The sequence below is a fragment of the Chiloscyllium plagiosum genome, unplaced genomic scaffold (assembly GCF_037043375.1).
Source record: "Chiloscyllium plagiosum isolate Xiang-an unplaced genomic scaffold, Cpla_swu_hap1 HiC_scaffold_18, whole genome shotgun sequence".
Classification (NCBI taxonomy): domain Eukaryota; kingdom Metazoa; phylum Chordata; class Chondrichthyes; order Orectolobiformes; family Hemiscylliidae; genus Chiloscyllium; species Chiloscyllium plagiosum.
Window position 1 is genome coordinate 57,195,432 of NW_028270156.1, and position 24,494 is coordinate 57,219,925.

The 24,494-nt window shown below is 41.9% G+C and overlaps 1 protein-coding gene across 9 annotated transcripts in view; it reads right to left on the reverse strand.

Annotated features, from left to right (window-relative positions):
• Positions 1 to 24,494, reverse strand: part of LOC122558100 (receptor-type tyrosine-protein phosphatase eta-like) — a 216,173-nt gene that overhangs the window by 33,888 nt on the left and 157,791 nt on the right. For all 9 annotated transcript variants that reach the window (XM_087996696.1, XM_087996695.1, XM_087996699.1 and 6 more), the window contains 5 exons: positions 23,582 to 23,728; positions 9,003 to 9,204; positions 5,319 to 5,437; positions 4,535 to 4,622; positions 2,515 to 2,559 (listed from right to left, as the gene is read on the reverse strand). In XM_087996696.1, the coding sequence (XP_087852822.1) occupies positions 2,515 to 2,559; positions 4,535 to 4,622; positions 5,319 to 5,437; positions 9,003 to 9,204; positions 23,582 to 23,728 (601 nt within the window). The remainder of the gene's footprint in view (positions 1 to 2,514; positions 2,560 to 4,534; positions 4,623 to 5,318; positions 5,438 to 9,002; positions 9,205 to 23,581; positions 23,729 to 24,494) is intronic.

Below are 24,494 nucleotides of genomic sequence, written 5' to 3' on the forward strand. Positions count from 1 at the left end.
CTGCCATGATTGGTTGACATATTTGTACTTAAAAATGTGTTGCTGGAAAAGCACAGCAGGTCAGGCAGCATCAAAGGAAAAGGAGAATCGACGTTTCGGGCACAAGCCCTTCTTCAGGAATGAGGAGGGTGTGCCAAGCAGGCTAAGATAAAAGGTAGGGAGGAGGGACTTGGGGAGGGGCGTTGGGAATGCGATAGGTGGAAGGAGGTTAAGGTGAGGGTGATAGGCCGGAGAGGGGGTGGGCGCGGAGAGATTGGGAAGAAGATTGCAGGTCAAGAAGGCGGTGCTGAGTCTGAAGGTTGGGACTGAGAAAAGGTGGGGGGAGGGGAAATGAGGAAGCTGGAGAAATCTGTATTCATCCCTTGTGGTTGGAGGGTTCCTAGGCAGAAGATGAATCGCTCTTCCTCCAGGCATCGTGTTGCCATGGTCTGGCGATGGAGGAGGCCAAGACCTGCATGTCCTTGGTGGAGTGGGAGGGGGAATTAAAGTATTCAGCCACGGGGCGGTTGGGTTGGTCACCTTCACCTTAACCTCCTTCCACTTATCGCATTCCCAACGGCCCTCCCCCAAGTCCCTCCTCCCTACCTTTTATCTTAGCCTGCTTGTCACACCCTCCTCATTCCTGGAGAAGGAAACGTCGATTCTCCTTCTCCTTTGATGCTGCCTGACCTGCTGCGCTTTTCCAGCAACACATTTTTAAGCTCTGATCCCCAGCATCTGCAGTCCTCACTTTCTCCTCCTGACATATTTGTATCTCTATCTCACATTCGCTGTTGGGAGGCCTGGAGTACAGCCCCAACATTGTTATTGCATCTTTCCTATTTCTGAGCTCTGTCCATATTGCCTCACTGCTCAAGTCTTCCATAGTGCCCTCCTTCAGTACAGCTGTGATATTTTACTTTGATGCTATGTGCCAGGAAATAGATGCTTGAGAAGATTTGCATGACTGCTGAATGCTTCTCTCCTTTTTAACCAGTGGTAACGCAGCCTAATGGTTTCATTGTATCAACTGAGCATCTCAGCACCAAACAGTATCAAACTATGTCAAAGAATTCACTGAAACCCTCAGCCAGACCATAGTCTCTCCAGAGTTGAACATCGCAATGCTGGACTGGTTAACTTGGCATTTTCTACCCTCAGTAAACCTCAGCATGTCCCACAGTATGCCTCTATGATACCCAGCACCAAGTTCTGCTCATTAATCATTTCACCTTTGGTAAGCTATTTTAGTTTCTTTCCTTTTGATAAATTAAAAATTACTATCTTCTTTTTAATTCATTGCCACATCACCTCTCTATCTACGTAACTACCTGCAGTACCTTAATCCTCAAAACACACCCCTCCTCGCATTCCGGCTTTCTATGCTCCCTCTCAATATAACCAAGCTTCAGGAAACTATGCATCATATTCTGGAATTCACTGTGGAGGTCTTCCTCTCCTTCACCTCTGTCCTGCTTTGCGACATTTCCCAATGCTCATCTCTTTGCTATTTTTTGACCTGGGTTTCATTCATTTCTGATTAGCCTCTAAAGCAACCATGACATTCTTTTATGTGAAATAAATTCAGAGACATTGATAGCACAGGAGGAGGCCACTCAACCCATCACGTCTGCCAGCAGTGAATAAAGACTTTTGACATTAATCCCATTTCTCAGCTTTGGGCCCATTGCCCTGGACGCTATGGAAAAGTGAGTGAAAATCTAAATGCTGCTTAAAATGCTTCTAACTCAACTACCCTTTCAAGCAGCACGTTACAGACTCCCACACTGACTGAAAAAAATCTTAACCTTTTACCTCTATACCCCCCAGTTACTGATTCTTTTAAGGTAAGAAGTGTTTTCTTATCTACCCTATCCAGGCCCCTAGACTTAACCACTTTTAAGGCTGCTAAACTCTTAAGCAACCCCCTCTCTTTTTATGTTGATTTCTTCCACTATTTCATTGTCTTTCAACCTGATGTCTATACCTGCACCATCCCTTTCAGTTTAGAAAACCCATGCAAAGTGTTCACTGAAAACTGTGCCAACAACTTTTGGGTAAACACAGATTACCTTTATGGTCCTAATGGTCCCTACACTTTCCCTAGTTATTTTCTTGCTGCTTATATATTTACAAAAGCCCTTTGGGATTTCCTTTGATCTACTTGCTTCCTCATGCACTTTTTTTTGCATTCCTAATTTCCCTACGTTCCTCCCTGCATTTTCATGTTCTATAGCCTTTTAGGAACTCTGCTAGATTGAGCCCTCAGTATTTGCCACAAACTTCTTGTTTTCCTTAGCATCCTGGATTCTGTGTGTCTTGGTTTCACCCTTTATGGAAACATATTATCCTTGCACATTCCTTATTGAATGCCTCCTCTGACAAAGTATTATCTGCAAGTAGCCATTCCCATTTCACTCAGACCCCTCCAAATTGTATCTGATCTCGATAAAATTTGTCTTTCCCTCATTTTGATAATGTTCTGTACTATATGTTTTAATGCTTTGTTTTAGTTACCCAAAAAGAGAGAGTTACCTGATATTCGGGATTGGAATTAAATTCCCATTGTTGGACTTGGTTCTGTGAAGAGACAGAAGTACTAAGTTGATAGCTATGAACTCAGATCGTAACAAATCTCAATAGCAAGCAACACTATGACTTCGCTGCTATAGCCAGAATTATTCCACCTGGCCAGCACTATTCTTTTCTTTCGGTCTCCTGATGACATATGCTCCCTTTATGTGTGAACAATGAGTGTCATTTAAATGATCTAGATTTTAAAAGGACTTTCTAGCCTCCATTTAGTGCCTCGCTAGGATTCAGTATTGTCCAATCAAAGGTGCCCAGCCTCACCTTAAAGTGGGGATGTCTAGAGTCAGTTTTGTATAATCTTGGGAAGCATCCAACCTCAACTTAGCATTTCCCAGTGGGGAAAGCACCTAAATCCAATTCATTATTCTACCTGATGGTGTGGCCAAGTTCAGAAGTGCACTGCAACAGTAGTTATTGATGTGAACTTAAATCCTGTGACACAGAGCATAAAATACCTTGCTATTGCCCTGTGTCTAATTTTCAATTTTTTGGGGAAGAAACGTGGGGTGGAATCTCCAGCTCTCACTGATGGTCAGTTTTGGGACTGGGAAGGTTATTTAATTAAGTGGAGTGGTGTTATATCTGAGCTAAGATTTAAATCTGGGCTGGAAGACCCACAGTTGATCCTCCTGTCCTTTTGAGACAATTGCCAAGCCAGGCAAGGAAAGGAAGGATTGGATGATGACTCTAACATTGCTAATGATTATGGAGAGTACTACAGGTTGTGGAGGTATAGCGAGTGTCCTGAGGAACAAGAACAGATCAATTCTGGGTACGTGGATTCACCTTTCAACCTTGTCCACACCATCTATATTGAGGGCAATCATGAAAATAATGCATCAAAGTAGCTACAGGAGAGATTTAAAGTGATGTCAGACTTACAACTAAAATATTTATGGTCATTGCACAACAGCAAATAATGAAGGAAACAGCCATAAAATTTAAACTCTAGAAACAGGCTGTTTGGCCCATCCTGTTAATGTTGGCTTTTATGCAGCATTTGAGCCTACTCCTATCTTTCCTCATTCAGCTATTGTTGGAACCTTCTACTTCCTTTTCCCTCTTATGGTCATCTAGCTTCACTTAAAATGCATCAAAACCACTTGCCTCATCTGCCTCCTGTCGTAGATCAAAATGGTCAAAATCATCAAGCTTATTTTAGGATCAACAAGCTGGAGGTGCAATGTTCCCTTGTTGAATTGAAAATCAAAAATGATGTTCATTGCTGATCAACAAGCTGAACTCTGGAAATAGCGTACAGCAAGAGTTTGAAGCCTTTCCTTGACTTATAAAGTGAAAATAGGTTAATGAGATGGGATCTGACAGGGGTTGGGAAGCATGGAGTGTATTTGAGCACTTACAGTGAAATCGTTTGCTCGTAAAAGTGAACGGAACAGCACAGAGCATTGTTTTAAGTTCAGTCTTGAGTTTATACCATGGAGGTAGAGGTATAAAAATCAGTAACAAGATCCAGGACTGACATCAAGACATTTGCACTTCCAGACAGAGAGATTAAAATCTGCTATATTTGGAAAGGATATAGAGGCATAAAATTTGATTATTTAGCAAGGAGTGCGATTCAGCGATGACAGGCAACAAAACTACATTTCAAATAAAATAAACTGCAAAATAAACTAAATAGCCTCCCTCAATCATACCAATTGAGATCAGCTAACACAGTACACACTGGCTGAGACGTTTCTGGTATTTTTGGCTCAGAATCACACCAAACTGTACAGTTTGGAATTAGAATGATCCCTTATTCTGTCTAAATAACTTATTCAGCAACTATATCTAAATTTAATGGGTAGACATAGCTTCTGTACAACACCTTCTTCGGTGGCAAAGCTTCCAGGCTTATTCAGCAGGATGCAGAGGCAGAAAACTACTTCTAAGTTGCGTGATGTGATTGACAAAAGGGATTGGCATGAATGAACATGTACAGATCAGGGATGTTGCTTACCTTCTCTTCCACAAGAAAAGCAGCACAACCAAGAGGATTATGACTGCTGCACCTAGGATGGTTCCGACCACAGCTCCAATAATAACATCTGGAATAGACACACCAACAGGCGTGAACAAATCTTGCAGGCAGTACTGGAGAAAGCTTTTCTCTCTTCCTTGAAAAACTATGACTCAGTCAGTATTATGACTGGAATATTGTAATCTAGGGTGACAGATTTTGGAGTTGTATTTCACCCCATGTTTAATAATCAACTTCTCCAATTTACTCTTCTCCCAAAAATACATTATTATTTGAAGGGAGTTGAATTTTCAATACTTCTGTCAGAATATAATGTACCAGCTGAAACAGGTTGGTCCAGAGGGTTAGCACTTTATCCTGTCAATGTTGGAATCTGGGTTAATATTTAGACCAGACTGACAGAATGAAAATCTTCTGACTCTTTAATGATTGTAGACATATTGAATGAAATAGATTTGACACGGTCTTAGTGCTAACTCCAGCGGGCGTCTATTAGGGCAAAAAATAATACTGATTCCAACTGGCAATCTCCTTAAGCCAAAAAAGCATGCGAAATTAGTGTGAGAAATTAAATAAATATAGCTTTATTCCGGCAGATAAAGAAAGAGGCATTCTTTACATCTCTGGTTACGGCAGAATGCTTATACAACACAAAAAGGTTAAAAGAAATATTATGATAAATGAAAAAGGTCCAGTAAAAAAAGCAGACGCAGAACGCAAATTCAAAGGCATGTAGACAGGTTTTTTTTCCCCTGAAACAAACCTGGATTTTGTTTCAAGAAAATCTTCTCCGAGTATTCATACACAGAGTAGAAGGATGCATTTGAATTGATTTTATCGTCTGAATTAAATGTTATTTTTGTAAATCCAGCCAAGCTGACTCTGTAAAAGAGCAGGAAGTAAAGAACATTAGGGAAGGCATTGCAATGGATTGTCTGAAGGGTACTCTAATGGAGATACTGTAAACTGGAAGCCTAATCATTACGAGAAAATAAAAATTTCTTGCTGCAATCAAGAGAGGGAAAAGCACTATTGAAGCCAGAGAAACAACCTCTATAATTGAGAACAGTGCCCCCTGAAAATATTCACTAATAGGGTGCCCCAGGCTTTGGGAATCTTCCTGTTTTGCAGCAAATGAGCCAGATTTCTTGGAATTGGCACGGAAACCATGTACTGGGAGACACGCAACAGCAGGAGGAGGAACAATGGCTTTTCTTGATAAGATGGGGCTGCTCCATTCTCTATTATATCTGCATATTGCAAGTGGTATGTACCAAGAATTTATTGCCGGTCAGCGGGATTGAGAAATACATCATTTGCACAAAGACAGGCAGTGTCACTGGCTAGCACCATAGAATCCACATATGCATTCCATTCAAATCATGATGAGGCTACTACAAACACTTGGATGAATCATGGGACAAAATGTCCCCGAATATTATTCTTTACAAAATTATTAAACCACCCCTGAAACCAACAGCTAAAAAATAACTCTTTTACAACTTTTTTTACATCCAGCCTGAAACAACCAAGTTATAAAAGGAACAGAAATTAACTAATCCTCTCTATAAATCTGGAGTTTAATCATTAGAGTTCACAGAGTTCTGTCTTGAAGTGGCTATATTCAGTACTGTTGTTTTAGCAAATGGATATAATGAGCATGGCGTTCACATCGATCATTGGGACCTTTGATTTAACAGTATTTCGTGTGATCCATTCACACTATGGTAGTTGTCCCTGCCATCTGCCTTCCCCTCCAAGCATCTCCCACTTCATTTCCCAATCACCAACCATCTCCTGATCGTCTCCCTGATCACTCTACCTGCCTTCCAGATCCACTTTGTCTCACTCCTTTCCTTCCAATCCAGTGCTGCTCATCACGTTCCTCCAGAACGTTCTCCCATTTTTCGCTTCTCCCCTTACTCTGTCCCACTTGCCCACTGACCAATTTCTGCACACTGCTGCTCTCCACAACCTGTTCGCATTTGCCATATTTCCCTGTCCCACTTGCTGCTTCAAACCACTCACTGCACCCCACCTCAACAAACTCTCTTCCCTTACTGCTCGTACCCACTTCCCCAATTGCTTCTATCCTCCAAGCAACCTATTACTGGGCAGTTATCTCCGTCCAAGGCCCTAAAGGATTCTTTCAAATCTGGCAGAGATTTTCCTGCACATCAACCCACCTCAGCTACTGTGTCCATTGCTCTCGATTTTGTCTCCTCTACATTGGGACACCAACTCACTGAACCATTCAGGGAACATCTTTGGGACGCACGCACCAATCAACCCACTACCCTGTGACCGACCACTTCAACTATCCCTCTAGCTCTGCCAAGGAAACGCAACACCTGGGTTTCTTCCACCACCAAATCAAACCCACCCGCCACCTGGAAGAAAACTGCTTCATCTTCTACCTTGAGACCCTCCAACCACACAGCATCAGCATCAACATCAACTTCACCAATTTCCAAAACCCCCTCCACCCCACCTCATCCCAGATCCAACCTCCAACTCAGCACCTCCCTAGTGACCTGTCCACCTTCCTTCCCACATATCTGCTCCACCCTCCCCACCGACCTACCACAATTACCTCCCCACCGACCTATCACAATTGCATCCACATCACATTCCCACCTACCTTCCCCCAGCCCCACCCCCACATTTATATCTGAGCTGCCTTTCCCCACCACATTCTTGATGAAGGGCTTATGCCTGAGAAGTCAACTCTCCTGCTCCTCAGATGCTGGCTGACCTGCTGTGCTTTTCCAGCGCCACACTTGGACACTCATTCATAGGGTGGGTCAGGAAGGGAGCAGGGGTGAACATAAGATACCATCGATAGGTGGGAGATAAATAGAAACATTATATTTTCCTTTTATGCTATAAAAACATTTTATTTGAACGTATTGTATGTTTTTAATTTCAGTCTGGAGCTGTTCAGCAGAAGTCCTTGGGTGAAGGTGGATGCTCCACAGAAAAGGGGGAAGATACCAAAAAAATGATTACCTGAGAACAAGATTTTAGTAACTACCCAAGACCAGGAGCATATGGCTGAAACCTTGAAAAGTTCTTTTGAAGCTGAGAATGTTTGTGCTCAGGTGCACAAAAGCACCAGGAAAGGATTATCAGATTTTACAGTTTGGGAATTAAACTTGTTGAGGTGTTAGAAAAAGATTTACCCTCACTGAGTTCTATACAGGGATATTTTGAAATCTGCAAATTTGGATTAACAGGATTGTGTTTGAGACCTTCAGATTTAGCAGCAGAGGCAGGCCATTCAGCCCACTGAATTTGCTCTATCATTCAATGAGATTGTGGTTAATCGGATAATATTCAACTGCGTTTCCCCATAACCCTGGATTCTCCTTCTGATTAAAAATATCACTACTTCAGCCTTAAATACCCTAAATGATCCACCTCCATAGTCCTCTGCTGTAAAGAATTCCACCGATTCACAGATAAGTAACTCCTCCTTATTCTGAAATTAAATGGGTGACGCCTTATTCTGAGTTTCTGCCCTCTGGTTCTAGACTCTCCCACAAGAGGAAACAATGTTCTGCATTTACACTGTCAAGTCCCCTAAGATTCTTAAAGAAAGCAAAGAACTGGGAATGCTAGAAATCTGAAACAAAACCATAAATTACTGGAGTAACTCAGCAGGTTTGGCAGCACCTGTGGATAGAAAGAAAAATGTTAATGTTGTATTGGTCTTGATGGGAAAATCTGATTTGCTGAGTAACATTTCACTTAATGTTGCACTTTTCACTACTGCAACTACATGGAAATACCATGGGTATCCATTAGCTTGGCCCACACTTACGGCAAGGCACTTCTGCAGTTGGCTGTTGCATTCTGCAGGATGCCTGGCCCGGAAATATACCACCTATTACCAGACATAATGAAGTAATTTACAAGCAGACAATCAACCAGTTTAGACACGTTAGAAATGGAAATTCCATGGCCAACAAATTCTGGTTTAGGATTTTGAGACAGCTCTAGCCCACAGGTAGGGACTCTACATAAGACTCTTTACGAAAAGACTTCCTGAATTATCAGACCAATAGTTAAAATGCTTCAGCCATTTTCATAACCCTTGTGTACAACATGCTGTATTGAGATATTATTTCTCCTGTTCTCATGCATGTAATTGCACTTCTAAGAAATTAGATAACACTATTTCAACCGAACATCAAACTTTCTTCTGCTGTTTGCGAATAATGTCCTGAGTGGGCAAGTAAATTGCATTCCATCTCTTCCTAAACAGGTGGGAAGGCAAATAATGGTCCCGTATCTACCTAATTGAGTAGGGCAGAAAATAGGCATCTCTGAAAGGAGCAATTTTTCAATACTATTTCGGATCTAAGAGACAATTATCACATTGTATTTCAGAACAGTGCTATTTCTTTCCATTAATTTATTAAACATGTATTATTGCAGAACTTACCGGTATGCGGTTAAAGGAGTCAACTCTTGATTAACATATCCATGACTTTTAGCATTGTTGCCTACATCGACAGTGATGGGAGCAGACAAAGCAGGTCCCCTAGTTATCCGAGCTGCATTAGTAATACTGACAATTTGAGTTACGTAAGTCGGACTGACAGAACTATACACTGTTTCAAGAGCTGCTGCATCAGGGCTTCTACCTGAAGTGAAAAGAAAAATAAACCTTAAAAGCAAAAGAACAAGCAAAATGAGGCAAGCCACTTGACTCATCTATTTCGCTCCATTAACAAGCAAAGCATTATCAACTTTATTTCATTGAATCATCTAAAACGCTGCCATAAAATTTTGTTTTCATTCACTCATAGGAAAAGCTAAGACATAAATTATTCCTAAGTAAAATTATCACATATGACTTTATTCAACTAATTCCTTCACTTGTGTTTTATCGCTCCAACAGCTCAAGCCTCTTAACAAGCTTTTTGATAATCCTTTACCACCTCCAGTCCTGTTTCTAATTTTATACAAGCCATTATGGAAAATTACCACTGGTGATCAATAGCATCAAAGTTTCTCAGTACGATCAGAAACTTAAAGAAACCTTTGTATATAGGTTGCAGAACAAGGACCCAAAATATACTTTGTGATTTCCAAAACCTTCAGAAAAGAACAAGGACCATTCTGAAGAGAAAATGTCCTTAAAAATGTTTTGGGAGGAATTACATAAGCTACATAATTTTTATAATACACAAAATCACTCATGTATGACAACATGATGTGGTCCAATGTTCTTTTTAAAACTATTGTATTGCAGCTATCTGCACAAATTACCTTTTTTCTGAACAGATTTATAGATTAAACAATTCGCCTTTTTGTTCTTGTGATAATCCCTGTAAGGCCCATGGGGAATCACTAATTAATTTCCCGATGAAGTTTATGAATTTCCTTGGGAACAGGCAATGGCCTACCTAGCAGGCACTTGCCACTTGAGCCTTTTACAAAACAGACCTGGTTACATCCGTGCCCAGGTGTCTTTGGAGAGGGAACACAGTGTCCATCAATGCTCTCAAAGCTTTTAGAGAGATGTAGGCACCAGGGAATGCAGAGTTTTATTTTCCCCTCCAACTCTATTTTGACTTAGTCCCATCCCTCTTCCCCTACTGCCTCCTCACTTTTGATAGCTTGTATTTCCCTTAACAGGCTTTGCATACAAATACTGAATTGACAATTTTTTTTTTAAACTGGTGGTGGTTAGTACAGAGTCAGAGATATACAGCACAGAAACAGACCCTTTAGTCCAACTCATCCATGCCAACCAGATACCCTGACCTGATCTAGTCCCATTTGCCAGCACTTGGCCCATTTTCCTCTAAACTCTTCTATTCGTATACCCATCCAAATGCCTTTTTAATGTTGTAATTGTACTAGCCTCCAACACTTCCTCTGATAGCTCATTCCATTCACGCTCTACCCTCTGAGTGAAAAAGTTGCCAATTAGGTCCCTTTTAAAAATTTTTCCCCTCTCACACTAAACTTAGGGTTCAGTATGAGAGTCCATAACCTCTCGTTCTGGACTCCCCTACCACAGTGAAAAGACCTTGCCGACTAACCGTTTCAATGCCCCTCATGATTTTATAAACCTCTATAAGGTCACCCCTCAGCCTTTGACACTGCAGGGAAAACAGTCCCAGCCTGTTCAGCCATTCCCTATAACTCAGATCCTCCAACCCTGGCAACATCCTTGTAAATCTTTTCTGAACCCTTTCAAGTTTCACAACATCCTTCTGATAGGAAGGAGACCAGAAATGCACACAATATTCCAACAGTGGCCTAACCAACAAACTGTAGAGCCGCAACATGACCTCCCAACTCCTATACACACTGCTCTGTCCAATAAAGAAAAGCATAACAAACGCCTTCTTCACTATCCTATCTACCTGTGACTCCACTTTCAAGGGACTATGAACCTGCACTCCAAGATCTCTTTGTTCAGTGACACTCCCCAGGACCTTACCATTAGATATATAAGTCCTGCTCTGATTTGCCTTTCCAAAATACAGCACCTCACATTTATCTAAATTAAACTCCATCTGCACTCCTCAGCCCATTGGCCCATCTGATTAAGATCCTGTTGTACTCTGAGGTAACCTTCATCACCATCCACTACACCTCCAATTTTGGTGTCATCTCCAAACATACCAACTATACACATTCAAATAAATTATATAAATGATAAAAAAGTGGACCAAGCACTGATCCTTGTGGCAAACCACTGGTCACAGGCCTCCAGTCTGAAAATCAACCCTCCACCACCACCCTCTATCTTCTACTTTTGAGCCAGTTCTGTATCCAAATGGCTAGTTGTCCCTGTATTCCATGAGATCTAACCTTGCTAACCAGTCTACCATGGGGAACACCTGACTGAAGTCCATACAGATCATGTCTACCACTCTACCCTCATCAATGTTTTTCGTTACTTCTTCAAAAAACTCAATCAAATTTGAGAGACGCACAACGCCATGTTGACTATCCCTAATCCATCCTTGCCTTTCCAAATACATGTACATCCTGTCCCTCAGGATTCCCTCCAACAACTTGCCCACCACTGATGTCAGGCTCACTGATCTATAGTTTCTTGGCTTTTCCTTACCACCTTTCTTAAATAGTGGCACCATATTAGCCAACCTCCAGTCTTCCGGCATCTCCCCTGTGACTATCGATGATACAAATATCTCAGCAAGGGGTCCAGCAATCACTGAGCTTCCCATAGTGTTCTAGGGTACACCTGATCAGGTCATGGGGATTTATCCACCTTTTTTGCATCCAGCACCACCTCCTTTGTAACTTGCACATTTTTCAAGATATCAACATCTATTTCTCCACATTCTATATCTTCCATGTCCTTCTCCACAGTAAGCAATGATGCAAAATACTCATTTAGTATCTTCCCTATCTCCTGTGGTTCCACACAGAGGCTGCCTTGCTGATCTTTGAGGGGCCCAATTCTCTCCATTGTTACCCTTTTGCCCCTTAACATATTTACACTATACCTTTGGATTCTCCTGACCCCATTTGCCAAAGCAATCTTATTTCCCCTTTTTATGCTCTCCTGATTTCCCTCTTAAGTATACTCCTACTGCCTTTATACTCTTAGGATTTACTTGATGTCTATACCTGACATATGCTTCCTTCTTTTTCTTAACCAAAACCTTAGTTTCTCTAGTCATCCAGCATTCCCTACACCTACTAGCCTTGTCTTTCACCCTAACAGGAATATACTGTCTCTGGACTCTCGTTATCTCATTTTTGAAGGTTCCAATTTTCCAGCTGCGAACATCTGCCCCCAATCAACCTTTGACAGTTCTTGTCTAATACAGGCAAAATTGGTTTTCCTCTAATTTAGAATGGTTTTTTTAAAAACAAGGCTGGAGCTGTCAGGAAACGTTCTCTTTGCTGAAACCTGGGATTGAACCAGGGACCTTTAGACCTTCAATCTAATGTTCCAGTTTTAAAAAAACACAAGGAGAAAATCACAGCGATTTTAGTTGTGGGAAATTCACTTAATTGGGCGTAATAGCATTTCTGAATATATGAGAAAAATAAAGCAGACTTGTTGTGCAGTGGCAGTGTCTCTACCTCTGGGGCAGAGGATTCAGATTCAAGTTCCACCTGCCCCGGTGTTGAGTCATAACACATCCAGACACACTGATTGAAATAACTGTAAAGCAGACTTCAGAAGAAAGAAAGTGGATTCAGTGATTTAACCCCTTACCATTCTCCCTACATCGCCCTCATCTTTGATAGTGTGCATTGTGTAATAAGTTTTGCATGTACATTTCTAATGGGCTACACAGGCGATTTATTGGTTAAAAAAACAAAAGTCATGGTGATTTGGTGGTGGGAAACCCACTTCTTGTACTGAGAAGACAAAGACAAAGCAGCCTCAGAGTTGTGTTGCAGCGGTAGTCTTTCTACCTCTGGGACAGGAGGCCTGGGTTCAAGCCCCATCTGCTCATAACATTGTTGAACAGGTCGATTAGGAAATAAATCAAGCAGACCCGGGTCGCAGTGATTGGGTGTTGGGCAAAAAAAAACATGCTGTTGTGTGTAAGAGCACTTCTGGATATAAAAGAAATAAAAAAGCAGACCCAGGGATGTCCATTCCAGGCTGGGACTAGCCGATGTAAGCAATGTAGTGGCTCTATTTTAATGTAAATAAGAGATCGTTCACAGACAGTCAGGGTATATTTCCACAAAGATGAAAACTGGGGCAAATAAATCCAGAGGCCACTGCATGATAAATGAGATTGAAATTAAGTTGAATAACAAAAGGGTCTGCTTGTTAAAGACGTCCGGTGGATAATATATTCATACATTCATAGAGATGTACAGCATGGAAATACACCCTTTGGTCCAACTTGTCTACGCCAACCAGACATCCTAAATAAATATTGTCCCATTTCCCAGCATTTGGCCCATATCCCTCTAAACCCTTCCTATTCATACACCCATCCAGATACCTTTTAAATGCAGTAATCATACCACTTCCTCTGGCAGCTCATTCATATGTGCACAATCCGCTGTGAAAAATTGCCCCTTAGGTCCCTTTTATATATGGTCTCCCTCTTACTTTAAAGCTATGCCTTCTAGTTTTGGACTTCTCCATCCACAGGAAAAGACCTTGCCCCTTCACCATAGCCATGTCCCTTCACCATATCCATGACAATCACCTGATGAAGGAGCGTCGCTCCGAAAGCTAGTGTGCTTCCAATTAAACCAGTTGGACTATAACCTGGTGTTGTGTGATTTTTAACTTTGTACACCCCAGTCCAACACCGGCATCTCCAAATCATGTCCCTTATGATATTATAAACCTCCATAAGAAGACCTCTCAGCCTCTTTTGCACCAGGGAAAATAGCCCTTACCAGTGAAGTCTTTCTGTCCCATCTACTCAGTTATGTTGCACCGGCTTTCACAGGCAGACCGTTTCACAACATGTGCATTGCCCAGTGGCTCTGACCTCCATAATTATCAAGTGCTTTGAGGGGATAGTTACGGTTCGCATAAACTTCAGCCAACCAGATTGTCTTGATCCTCTACAATTCACCTACCAATGCAACAGGCTCACAGCAGATGTCATCTCTCTGACCCTAAACTCATCCCTGGCACATCTGGATAACAAGTATACCTGCTTCAGGCTCCAAACTACTTACTCCAGTTCCACCCTCAACACCATAATTCCAAGCAAACTCATCCCTAAACTTCGAGACCTAGGCCTTGGGTCCCCCCTCTGGAACTGGATCCTTGACTTCCTGACCCATAGACCGCAATCAGTAAGAATAGGTGACAATGTCTCCACCACCATTATCCTGAACACTCGTGCCCAACAAGGCTGTGTGCTCAGCCCCTTACTATACTCCATATACACTCATGACTGTGTAGCCAAATTCTGCCATAACTCCATTTACAAGTTTGCTGACGACATCACCATCTTACGTTGGATCTCAAACAATGGCGAGACAGAACACAGGTAAGAGATTGGAGTGCTTAGGGGCATGGTTTAAAGATAACAATCTCTCCATCAAAATAAAAGAGCTGGTCATCGACTTCAGGAAGAGCTGTGAAGGGCACGCCCCTGTCTACAATGCTGCTGAGTTGGAGATGGTCGAGACCGTCAAGTTCCTGGGAGCGATGATCATAACAATGTGTACCGGTCCACCCACGTCGACGTGACAGTCATGAAAGCACAACAATGTCTCTACTTCCTCAGGAGATATGACATGGTCATAAAGACTCTTACAAATTCGTACAGATGCACCATAGAAAGCATCTTATTTGGGTGTATCACAATGTGGTTTGGCAACTGCTCTGCCCAAGGCTTATGATTGGACATCTCAAATGCTAATTCTGATCTCCCTCTCTGCGGCTGTCGCACTCAATTCTGCACTCTGTTTTGCCAACCTGATGTACTTTGTATGGTATGATCTGGCTGCATGGCATGCAAAACAACACTTTTCATTGTATCTTGGTACATGTGACAACAATAAGTCAGTCATTGTAGAACCTCTACATGCGCAATGTGAATGCTTTGTGAAGTGGTGGGGAAAGACAGCGAGACACAGAAATCAGGAGACACAGCCTATATAAAATACACATGTGCACTGTTAAGCATTCATTTAGTTCTCCGGCTACATCCCTGCCTGGATGGGTAAATCACCTCTTTGGTCATTAATCAGCCCAACTCCTCTCACCACACTCTTAGTATTAACCTGCACTGTTACAACAAAAATAGAGGAATGATTCAATGTCTTTCCTGCTCTCACTCCTCCAATTTCACCAATGATCCTTACATCTTTGTAATAAACACTTATTGCCGTTACTAAGGACAGACTCTTTTCTAATACTGAGCTGTAAAAATCGAAAATATCACCACCCTTTTTAATTCAAAGTTAGTTGTGACAAGTGGAGGAGTGGGATAAGGAAAGATATTATTCATTCCTCTATTTTTGTTTTAACAGTGCAAGTAAATAGTAAGTGTGATGAAAGGAGCTGGGCTGATGAGAGACTAAAAGGATAATTTACCCATTCAGACAGGGACATAGCTGGAGAACTAAATGAATACTTTGCATCTATCTTTACCAAACAGAAGATACTGTTAAGTTATTGTGAAAGAGAAGGTAGTTCAAACATTTGAAAGTTTTAAAATTGACATGGTAATGGCGTACAGTTGGCTATCTGTAGTTAAAGCTGGTAAGACATGAGGATCAGATCAGATGCATTCAAGAATATGGAAGAGAGAGCCAATGGAAATTGCAGAGGCAACGGCAGGATTTTCCAGTATCTCTCAAATTCGGAAGTCATTCCTTAGTTAGAGGGACTGGAGAAATGTAAATACCACAGCCCTTTAAAAACAATGGATACAAAGTTAAGTCCATCCATTTTAGGCTTGTCAGTTTAACTTCAGTAATGGGAATTTTTGGGAAAACATCAATAGTCATTTGGGCAAATAAGAACTAATTAAGGAAAAACAGCAAGGATTTCTGAAGGGAAAACCATGTTTATTTAACTTCAAGTTTTTGATGAGATTGTTGAGAGTATTGCTCTTCATGCAGTGTACATGGATTTCCAAAAGGCAATGGGTAGATCTGCACAACAGGCTTGTGAACAATAGAGGTTATGATTTGTGCTCCCTTTAGAATTGTACTCTTTACTTTACATACCCGGATGCTCCGGTTTCCTCCCACAGTCCAAAGTTGTGCAAGTTAGGTGGATTGGCCACGCTAAATTCCCCGTCATGTTCAGGGATGTGTAGATTAGGTGTATTAGCCACAGGAAATGCAGGGTTATGGGGTGGTGGGGGAGGGCGGGGGATCGATCTGGTTGGAATGCTCTTCGGAGGGTTGGTGTGAAATTGTTGGACTGAATGGCCTGTTTTCACAATCTGTGGGATTCTATGAAAAGGGACACAAGCAAAATGGACACAAAATTGGTTGAGTGCCAAGAGACTAAGAGTAGCACTGGATGATTGTTTTATAGACTGAATGGAGTTTTATGGTGGAAGTCCCTCCCAGAGTTGGTGTTAAAATGTCTGATCCTCTAACATATCTGAACAACACAGACCTCGATGTACAACATTAATATTTAGAAAATGATGTAAAACTCAGACATTTATAAACCATGAGGTGGTAGAACTTTGAAAAGAAAGTAGATAGATTGATGAAACGTGTGGACAACTAACTGATGAAATTTAATGTAGAGAAATGTGAAGTGATCAACTTTGGTCGGAAGAATGCAAGAAAGCAAAGAGTACAATTCTAAAGGGAGCACAGGAGCAAAGACACCTGCACAACTCATTGAAGATGGCAGGAGACATTGATGGCAGAGTTAATAAAGGATAGATCTGGAGGTTTTGTGGGAACGAGACAGACTCAGGATTGGCGTGTTGCCTCCCAGGTGCCAGGGTTTGTGATGTCTTTGATGGTGTTTTCAGGATCCTTGAGGGAGAGGGGGAGCAGCCTCAAGTCGTGGTCCACATAGGCACCAATGAAATAGGTAGGAAGAAAGGTGGGGATCTAAGGCAAAAATTCAGGGAGCTCAGGTGGAAGCTTAGAGTTAGAACAAACAGAGTTATTATCTCTGGTTTGTTGCTTGTGCCACGTGCTAGTGAAGTGAGGAACAGGGAGAGCACGGAGCTGAACACATGGCTGCAGGGATTGTGCAGGAGGGAGGGTTTTGGATTCTTGGATAACAGAAGCTCTTTCTGGGGAAGGTGAGACCTCTACTAACAGGATGATCTTCACCTAAACCAGACGGGTATCAATATCCTGAGGATTTAAAACTAATGCAGCGGGGGGATGAGATCCTGAATTGTAGTTCCAGTGTCCAGGAGGTTAAGGGTAGCGAGGTCAGGGATAGATTTACAAGGTCGCGAGAGGACACCGACACACAGGATGTTGGTTTGAAATGTGCATACTTCAATGCCAGGATCATCCGGAATAAGGTGGGTGAACTCACAGCATGGGCTGGTACCTGGGGTTTTGATGTTGTGGCCATTTCAGTGACATGGCTAGAGGAGGGACAGGAATGGTTACCGGGATTTTGATGTTTCAGCAAGAACAGAGAAGATGGTAAAAGAGGCAGGGGTGTGGCAATATTAATCAAGGGTAGTATTACAGCAGCTGAAATAACGTGTGAGGACTCATCCACTGAGGTAGTTTGGGCTGAGGTTAGAAACAGGAAAGGAGAGGTCACCCTGTTGGGAGTTTTCTATAGGCCTCTGAATTGTTCCAGGAACGTAGAGGAAAGGATAACAAAGATGATTCTTGATAGGAGCGAGAGTAACAGGTGAGTTGTAATGGGGGACTTTAACTTCCCCAATATTGATTGGAAATACTATATTCATGTAGTTTAGATGGGCCAGTTTTTGTTCAATGTGTGGAGGAGGGTTTTTTGATACAGTGTGTAGACAGGCCAACAAGGAGGTGATGCCATATTGGATTTGGTACTGGGGAATGAACCCAGGCAGGTGTTAAATATGGAGGTAGGTGAGTACTTTGGTGATAGTGACCACAATTCGGTTATGTTCACAATAGCAGTGGGCATAGATAGGTATGTACTGCAGGGAAAGAGGTATAACTGGGGTATAAATGATGCGATTTGGCAAGATTTAGGGTGCAAAGGATGGGGAAAGAAGCTGCAGGGAATGGACACTCTTGAAATGTAGAGCTTATTCAAGGAATAGATACTGTGGGTCCTTGATAAGTATATACCTATCAGGCAGGGAGGTAGTTGTTGAGAGAGGGAGCCATGATTTCCTAAAGAAGTTGAAGCTATTGTTAAGAGGAAGAGGAAGGCTTATGTGAGGATAAGGCATGAAGACTCATTTAGGGGGCTTGAGAGTTATAAGTTAGCCAGAAAAGATCTCAAGAGGGGGCTAAGAAGAGACATGAGAAGTTGTTGGCGGATAGGATCAAGGAAAACACTAGGCCCTTCTATAAGTATATCAGGAATAAAAGAATGACAGGGAAAAGATTAAGGCCAATCAAAGATAGTAGTGGAAAGTTGTGTGTGGAATCTGAGGACATAGGGGAAATGCTTAATGAATGCTTTTCGTCAGTATTCACATTGGAAAAGGGCAATGTTCTTGAGAATACGGAGATACAGGCTACAAGATTAGATGGGATTGAGGTTTACAAAGAGGAGGCTTTAGCAATTTTGGAAGATCTGAAAATAGATAAGACCCTGGGGCCGGATGGGATTTATCCTTGGATTCTCTGGAAAGCCAAGGAGGAGATTGCAGAGCCTTTGGCTTCAAGCTTTACATCATCATTGTCGACAGGAGTAGTGCCAGAAGACTGGAGGATAGCTATTGTCATTCCCTTGTTTAAGGAGGGGAGTCGGGATAACCCTGGTAACTATAGGCCAGTGAGCCTTAGGAGAAAGTGAGGACTGCAGATGCTGGAGACCAGAGTTGAAAAATGTGGTGCTGGAAAAACACAGCAGGCCAGGCAGCATCCGAGGAGCAGGAGAATCGATGTTTCGGGCATAAGCCCTTCTTCAGGAAGGGCATAAGCCCTTCTTCAGCCCTGCTCCTCGGATGCTGCCTGGCCTGCTGCGTTTCTTCAGCACCACGTTTTTCAATGCCAGTGAGCATTACTGTGGTTATGGGCAAGGTGTTGAAAAAGGTTATGAGAGGTAGGATTTATAATAATCTGGAAAGGAATAATTTAATTAGGGATAGTTAGCACGGTTTTGAGAAGGATAGGTCATGTCTCACTAACCTTATTGAGTTCTTCGAGAAAGTGACAAAACTGGTAGATGAATGTAAGGCTGTTGATGTGGTGTATATGGACTTCAGTAAGGCGTTTGATAAGCTTCCCCATGGTAAGCTATTGCATAAAACACGGAGTTTCAGGATTGAAAGTGATTTAGCGGTTTGCATCAGAAATTGGCTAGCTGAAAGAAGAAAGAGATGGTAGTGGATGGGAAATATTTATCCTGAAGCTCAGTTTACCAGTGGTGTGCCGCAAAGATCTGTTTTGGGGCCAATGCTGTTTGTCAATTTTATAAATGATCTGGAGGATGGCATAAAAAGGATGGTTAGTAAATTTGCAGATGACACTAAGGTAGGCAGAGTGGTATATAGTGTTGAAGAATGTTGTGGGTCACAGAAATAAGATGTAGAGCTGGGCTGAGAAGTGGCAAATGGAGGTTAATGTGGAAAAGTGTGAGGTAGTTCAATTCACAGGAATGCAGAAAATGGGCTAATGATAAAATTCTTAGCAGTGTAGATGATCAGAGAGATGCCTGTGTCCAGGTGCATAAATCCCTGAAAGTTGCCACCCTGGTTGCTAGGGTTGTTAAGACGACATATGCTGTATTGGCATTTATTGCTAGGGGCTTGAGTTTCGAAGCCACAAGGTCATGCTTCAGCTTACAAGACACTGGTAAGGCTGCAGTTCTGCATGCAGTTCTGGTCACTGCATTATAGGAAGGATTTGGAAGCTTTGGAAAGGGTTCAGAGGAGATTTACTAGGATGCTGCCTGGTATGGAAGGAAGGTTTTACGAGGAATGGCTGAGGGAACAGAGGCTGTTTTTGTCGGAGAGAGGAAGGTTGAGAGATAACTTAATCAAGACATTTAAGATAATCAGAAGATTAGATAGGATGAACAGTGAGAGCCTTTTTCCTCAGATGGTGAAAGCTAACACGAGGGGACGTAGCTTTAGATTGAGAGGTAATAGATTTAGGACAGATATCAGGGGTAGTTTCTTTACTCAGAGTAGTAGGGGGTGTGGAACAGCCTGTCTGCAACAGGAGTAGACTCGCCGACTTTGAGGGCATTTAAATGGGCATTGGACATATGTATGGATAATAATGGAACGGTGTAGGTTAGATTACATTAGATTCCCTACAGTGTGGAAACAGGCCCTTCGGCCCAACAAGTCCACACCGACCCTCCAAAGAGCAACCCACCCAAACCCATTCCCCTACATTTACCACTGACTAATGCACGTAACACTATGGGCAACTTAGCATGGACAATGCACCTGACCTTCACATCTTTGGACTGTGGGAGGAAACTGGAGCACCCGGAGGAAACCCACGCAGACATGGGGAGGATATTAGAGGGGCATCAGATTAATTTTGCAGTTCAGCACAACATCAAGGGCCGAAGGACCTGTACTGCGCTATAATGTTCGATGTTCTATGTTTGATCATTCTGGGATTAACAACAGTGGCATAGAGTACAATACCAAGGAAGGTACATTGCAATTGCATGTTATTCTCAGCTGGAATGATGTGAAATATTAGATAGAGTTTTGCAAAGATTCATGAGAATTGTTCCACTTATTGGGAACTTCAGCTATTTACTAAGATAGGAGTAGTGGGAGTCGATCTTCGTGACAGACAAGGTTGAGAGGTTACTTGATAAACATGTTCAAAACACGAGAGGGCTCCACATGGAGTATGTAGGGAAGGATAAAAACAAGAGGAACAGGTTTAGGGGAGTTGGCGACATGAGGAAAATTGTTTTCATACAATGGTTAATTAGGATCTGGAATGCATAGCCAGTGTGTGGTGGAGGCAACCACAAGACAGAATTGGAATTCTCGTGCCAAACAGAGACATGCTGAGAATTCCTAGAAGCATGCATTCCAATCGGAACTCTATCAACAAACATATTGACTTGGACCCCATTTACCACACCCTGAGAAAAAGCACAGGAAATGACATCATCATAGGAAATTATGTCACCACAGGAAATGACATCCCAACCCAAAGAAACCCAAACATATAAATAGAAAGCAGGAATCATTAGCAATGCTTCATATGTGGGCGGCATGGTGGCACAGTGGTTAGCACTGCTGCCTCACAGCGCCAGAGACCCGGATTCAATTCCCGACTCAGGCGACTGACTGTGTGGAGTTTGCACATTCTCCCCGTGTCTGCGTGGGTTTCCTCCGGGTGCTCCGGTTTCCTCCCACAGTCCAAAGATGTGCAGGTCAGGTGAATTGGCCATGCTAAATTGCCCGTAGTGTTAGGTTAAAGGGGTAAATGTAGGGGTATGGGTGGGTTGCACTTCGGCTGGTCGGTGTGGACTTGTTGGGCCGAAGGGCCTGTTTCCACACTGTAAGTAATCTAATCTAATCTAATCTAATCCGGAGGCTCACTGAAGATGTTACCCAGTATGGTGACGAAATGTCTGAATATGAATCTTCCAGCTCAACGAGCAAACCAAATCCAGAACCTCAACCTGAGCTACAAATCTTCTCAAACCTCGCTAACTCTGCCTTATTTTCTTCGGCATTTGCAGTTGTGTGTCTGGCCAAGCTTATACTTGTTTTAACAGGAAGGTAGTGACGTATTGTGCCTCCCTTGTTGCCTTAGAATGTTTTCAACTTCATTGAAACGGTCAAGGAAACTTCTATGTTGCTAACCACCAAAGCTTTTGCATACATCAAGTTTGTATCTTAATTAGACATTTATGGGTAATAGTGATCCTCAATATATCGGCTTGTTGTTTCACACTGAATTGTAACTTGCTGTGAGTTTGGTGAGCTGATTTAACCACCCAGTCTGGACAAGTATTCCTAGTGAGCAAGGTTCTAGTGATCCTTGTAAATCACACCCAATTGGCAGGTTTTCCATAGCAAGACTGATATACTGGACCGGGAGAAAGTGAGACTGCAGATGCTGGAGATGATAGTTGAGAAACCAGATGCTGGGAAAGCACAGCAGGTCAGGCAGCATCCGAGGAGCAGAAGAATCGATATTTTGGGCTTAAGCCTGCATCAGGATATACTGGACCCTAAACATTAGTACAGCAGTTGTAAAAAAGGTGAAAAGATGTAATGTGAGAGAATCTGGCCAATCCCTGTTATCGTCGCACTCCATCAAGTTCAATAAATTCCCAGTCATAGCTTAGTCTTGAATACTATGGATTGAATTGACTAGCATTTTTGCATAGCTCAATTCTTGTCTTACACATTTTTAAAAACTGTTATTTGGTACAAAATTGTAAAGGCGACAGATCGGAAAAGACGAGGTGATTCAACAAACTTTTCTCGTGCTATTATGCTTTAACGTCTGCACTCTCAAACTCTCAATGACCAGCCACATATGCTCTATGAGGTGCAAAAATAAAGCCAACGTGGGATTGGGGGAAGAAGGAAAATTTTGCAAAATTCTTCCCCCAATTCCCAAAGACAGTCAGACAAGCACCATTCGAAAACAGTGAGTATTGCACTCACAGGAATCCTTCATTTCTGAAACAGTTTCTAACATCCACATATAACAAGTGTTTTATTAACCGGCATTTTTGGGACCAGGAGCGTGCTGGTTGATCAAATATTTCAGATAATCAAGAAGCATAACTGCAGTAAAACCCTAACAAAGCAAAGCTCTGAGACATGAATATCCCTCCATAAAAAAGTCAACACATCTATTAAAATCAATGTAAAAACATAAAGTAACAAATGTAATATGGGATATACACATCACTGTCCTACTTTATTTACAGCATAAATACTCAGACATCATGGTAGTACGCGGTATTTGAGGTAAATAATTTTTGCTGGTTTACCAAGAGTGCCAATTGATATGGTGCTGGTTAAAACAAAATTTGCTGTGGTATAAATATTTTGTCTAGGAGCCTGAAGACAGCTCTGCAGTGCCTTTCTCCAGATCATTGATCAAGAACAAAAAACTGATGTCAGTGAAAACAAAAATCTCATTCAACTGAATGGCCACCACCATCTGCCAATAGTATGCAGAATATTTCTCCACTTTTCATGGCCACGATATGTTTCAAGCACCCTGACAATTTGATAAGTGCTGTGGGTACCTATCTATTGACATAAATGAATCCATGTCCAGGATCTAAGGATGGAGGCAAGAAATCCTAATTTACTAAACTTTCACATCAAGGAAAAGTGTAAAATAGAAGGTCAAGGGTAAGGATATCTGCACTTGTGGTACAATACAAATCAGCCAGTATCAGGATCATTCGATGAGTGCAACTGCTCACAGAAGAATAAGGATTTTAATTCAGTTCAAACGCTGAAGAACGTTACTTACTGTTATCTTCTTTTGTAACAATCACAGCAATTGCTTCAAGTGGCCCATTGTCGGAGCTAAATGCATTTTCTCTGATCTCGAATGTAATGGATTTGTGGGTAACTTCTGGACTTGGCACTTGTAATTTACCAGCAGGCACAGGTGGGTCTACAAATAAATGAGAAGTAAAATGAAACAGCACAATATCTTTTCAATATCCTGGTTGTATGCCAATATTTGAGTGAGATGCAATACAAGAACCTTTTAGGAATATTAAAAGCAAAACAATTGCCCTTTATTAGTAGCTGCATTTGGACTGCAGAATTTCTTTTCCCCATTCTCTTTCAAGAAAACATCTTGAATTTATTTAATTTCAATAAATTTATCTAACAACATGTATTTCAAAGCTCATTACAGAGTAGGGAAAATGGTTTTGCTCAAGTTAATTTCTTGTTCCTATTATTGCAATATAGGATTCTTGCATTTCAGGCACTTAGATTCTGTTTCAGGCAGATCAGTTTATCTAAAGTAGGTTTGGATATGGAGAAAAATCCTTTTACTCTGCCCCAGTACAATATCTCAGCCTGAACCTTTAAACAGCACAAGTGGCATTATTTTACCAGCCTCGAATGAATCAACCAAACTCTAAATAATATTTCTGATTGGATTTAATGGACAGAAATGGGGTTTCCCAATCTGTTCCCCTGGGAGATATACACTTGTGTCAAGAGCTTGAAAATGGAAAAAAGTTTAACATCCAGTACATGTGTGTAGAAAGTCATTAACACTACGAAGGGAATAAGGACTGCTGGATGTTTCCAATGACCGGGGAGTCAAGAGCCGAAGCTCACAGTCTAAGGGTATGGGTAGGCCATTTAGGACTTAGAAGAGCAGAAATTTCTTCACCCAGAGAATGGTGAGCCTCTGGAATTTT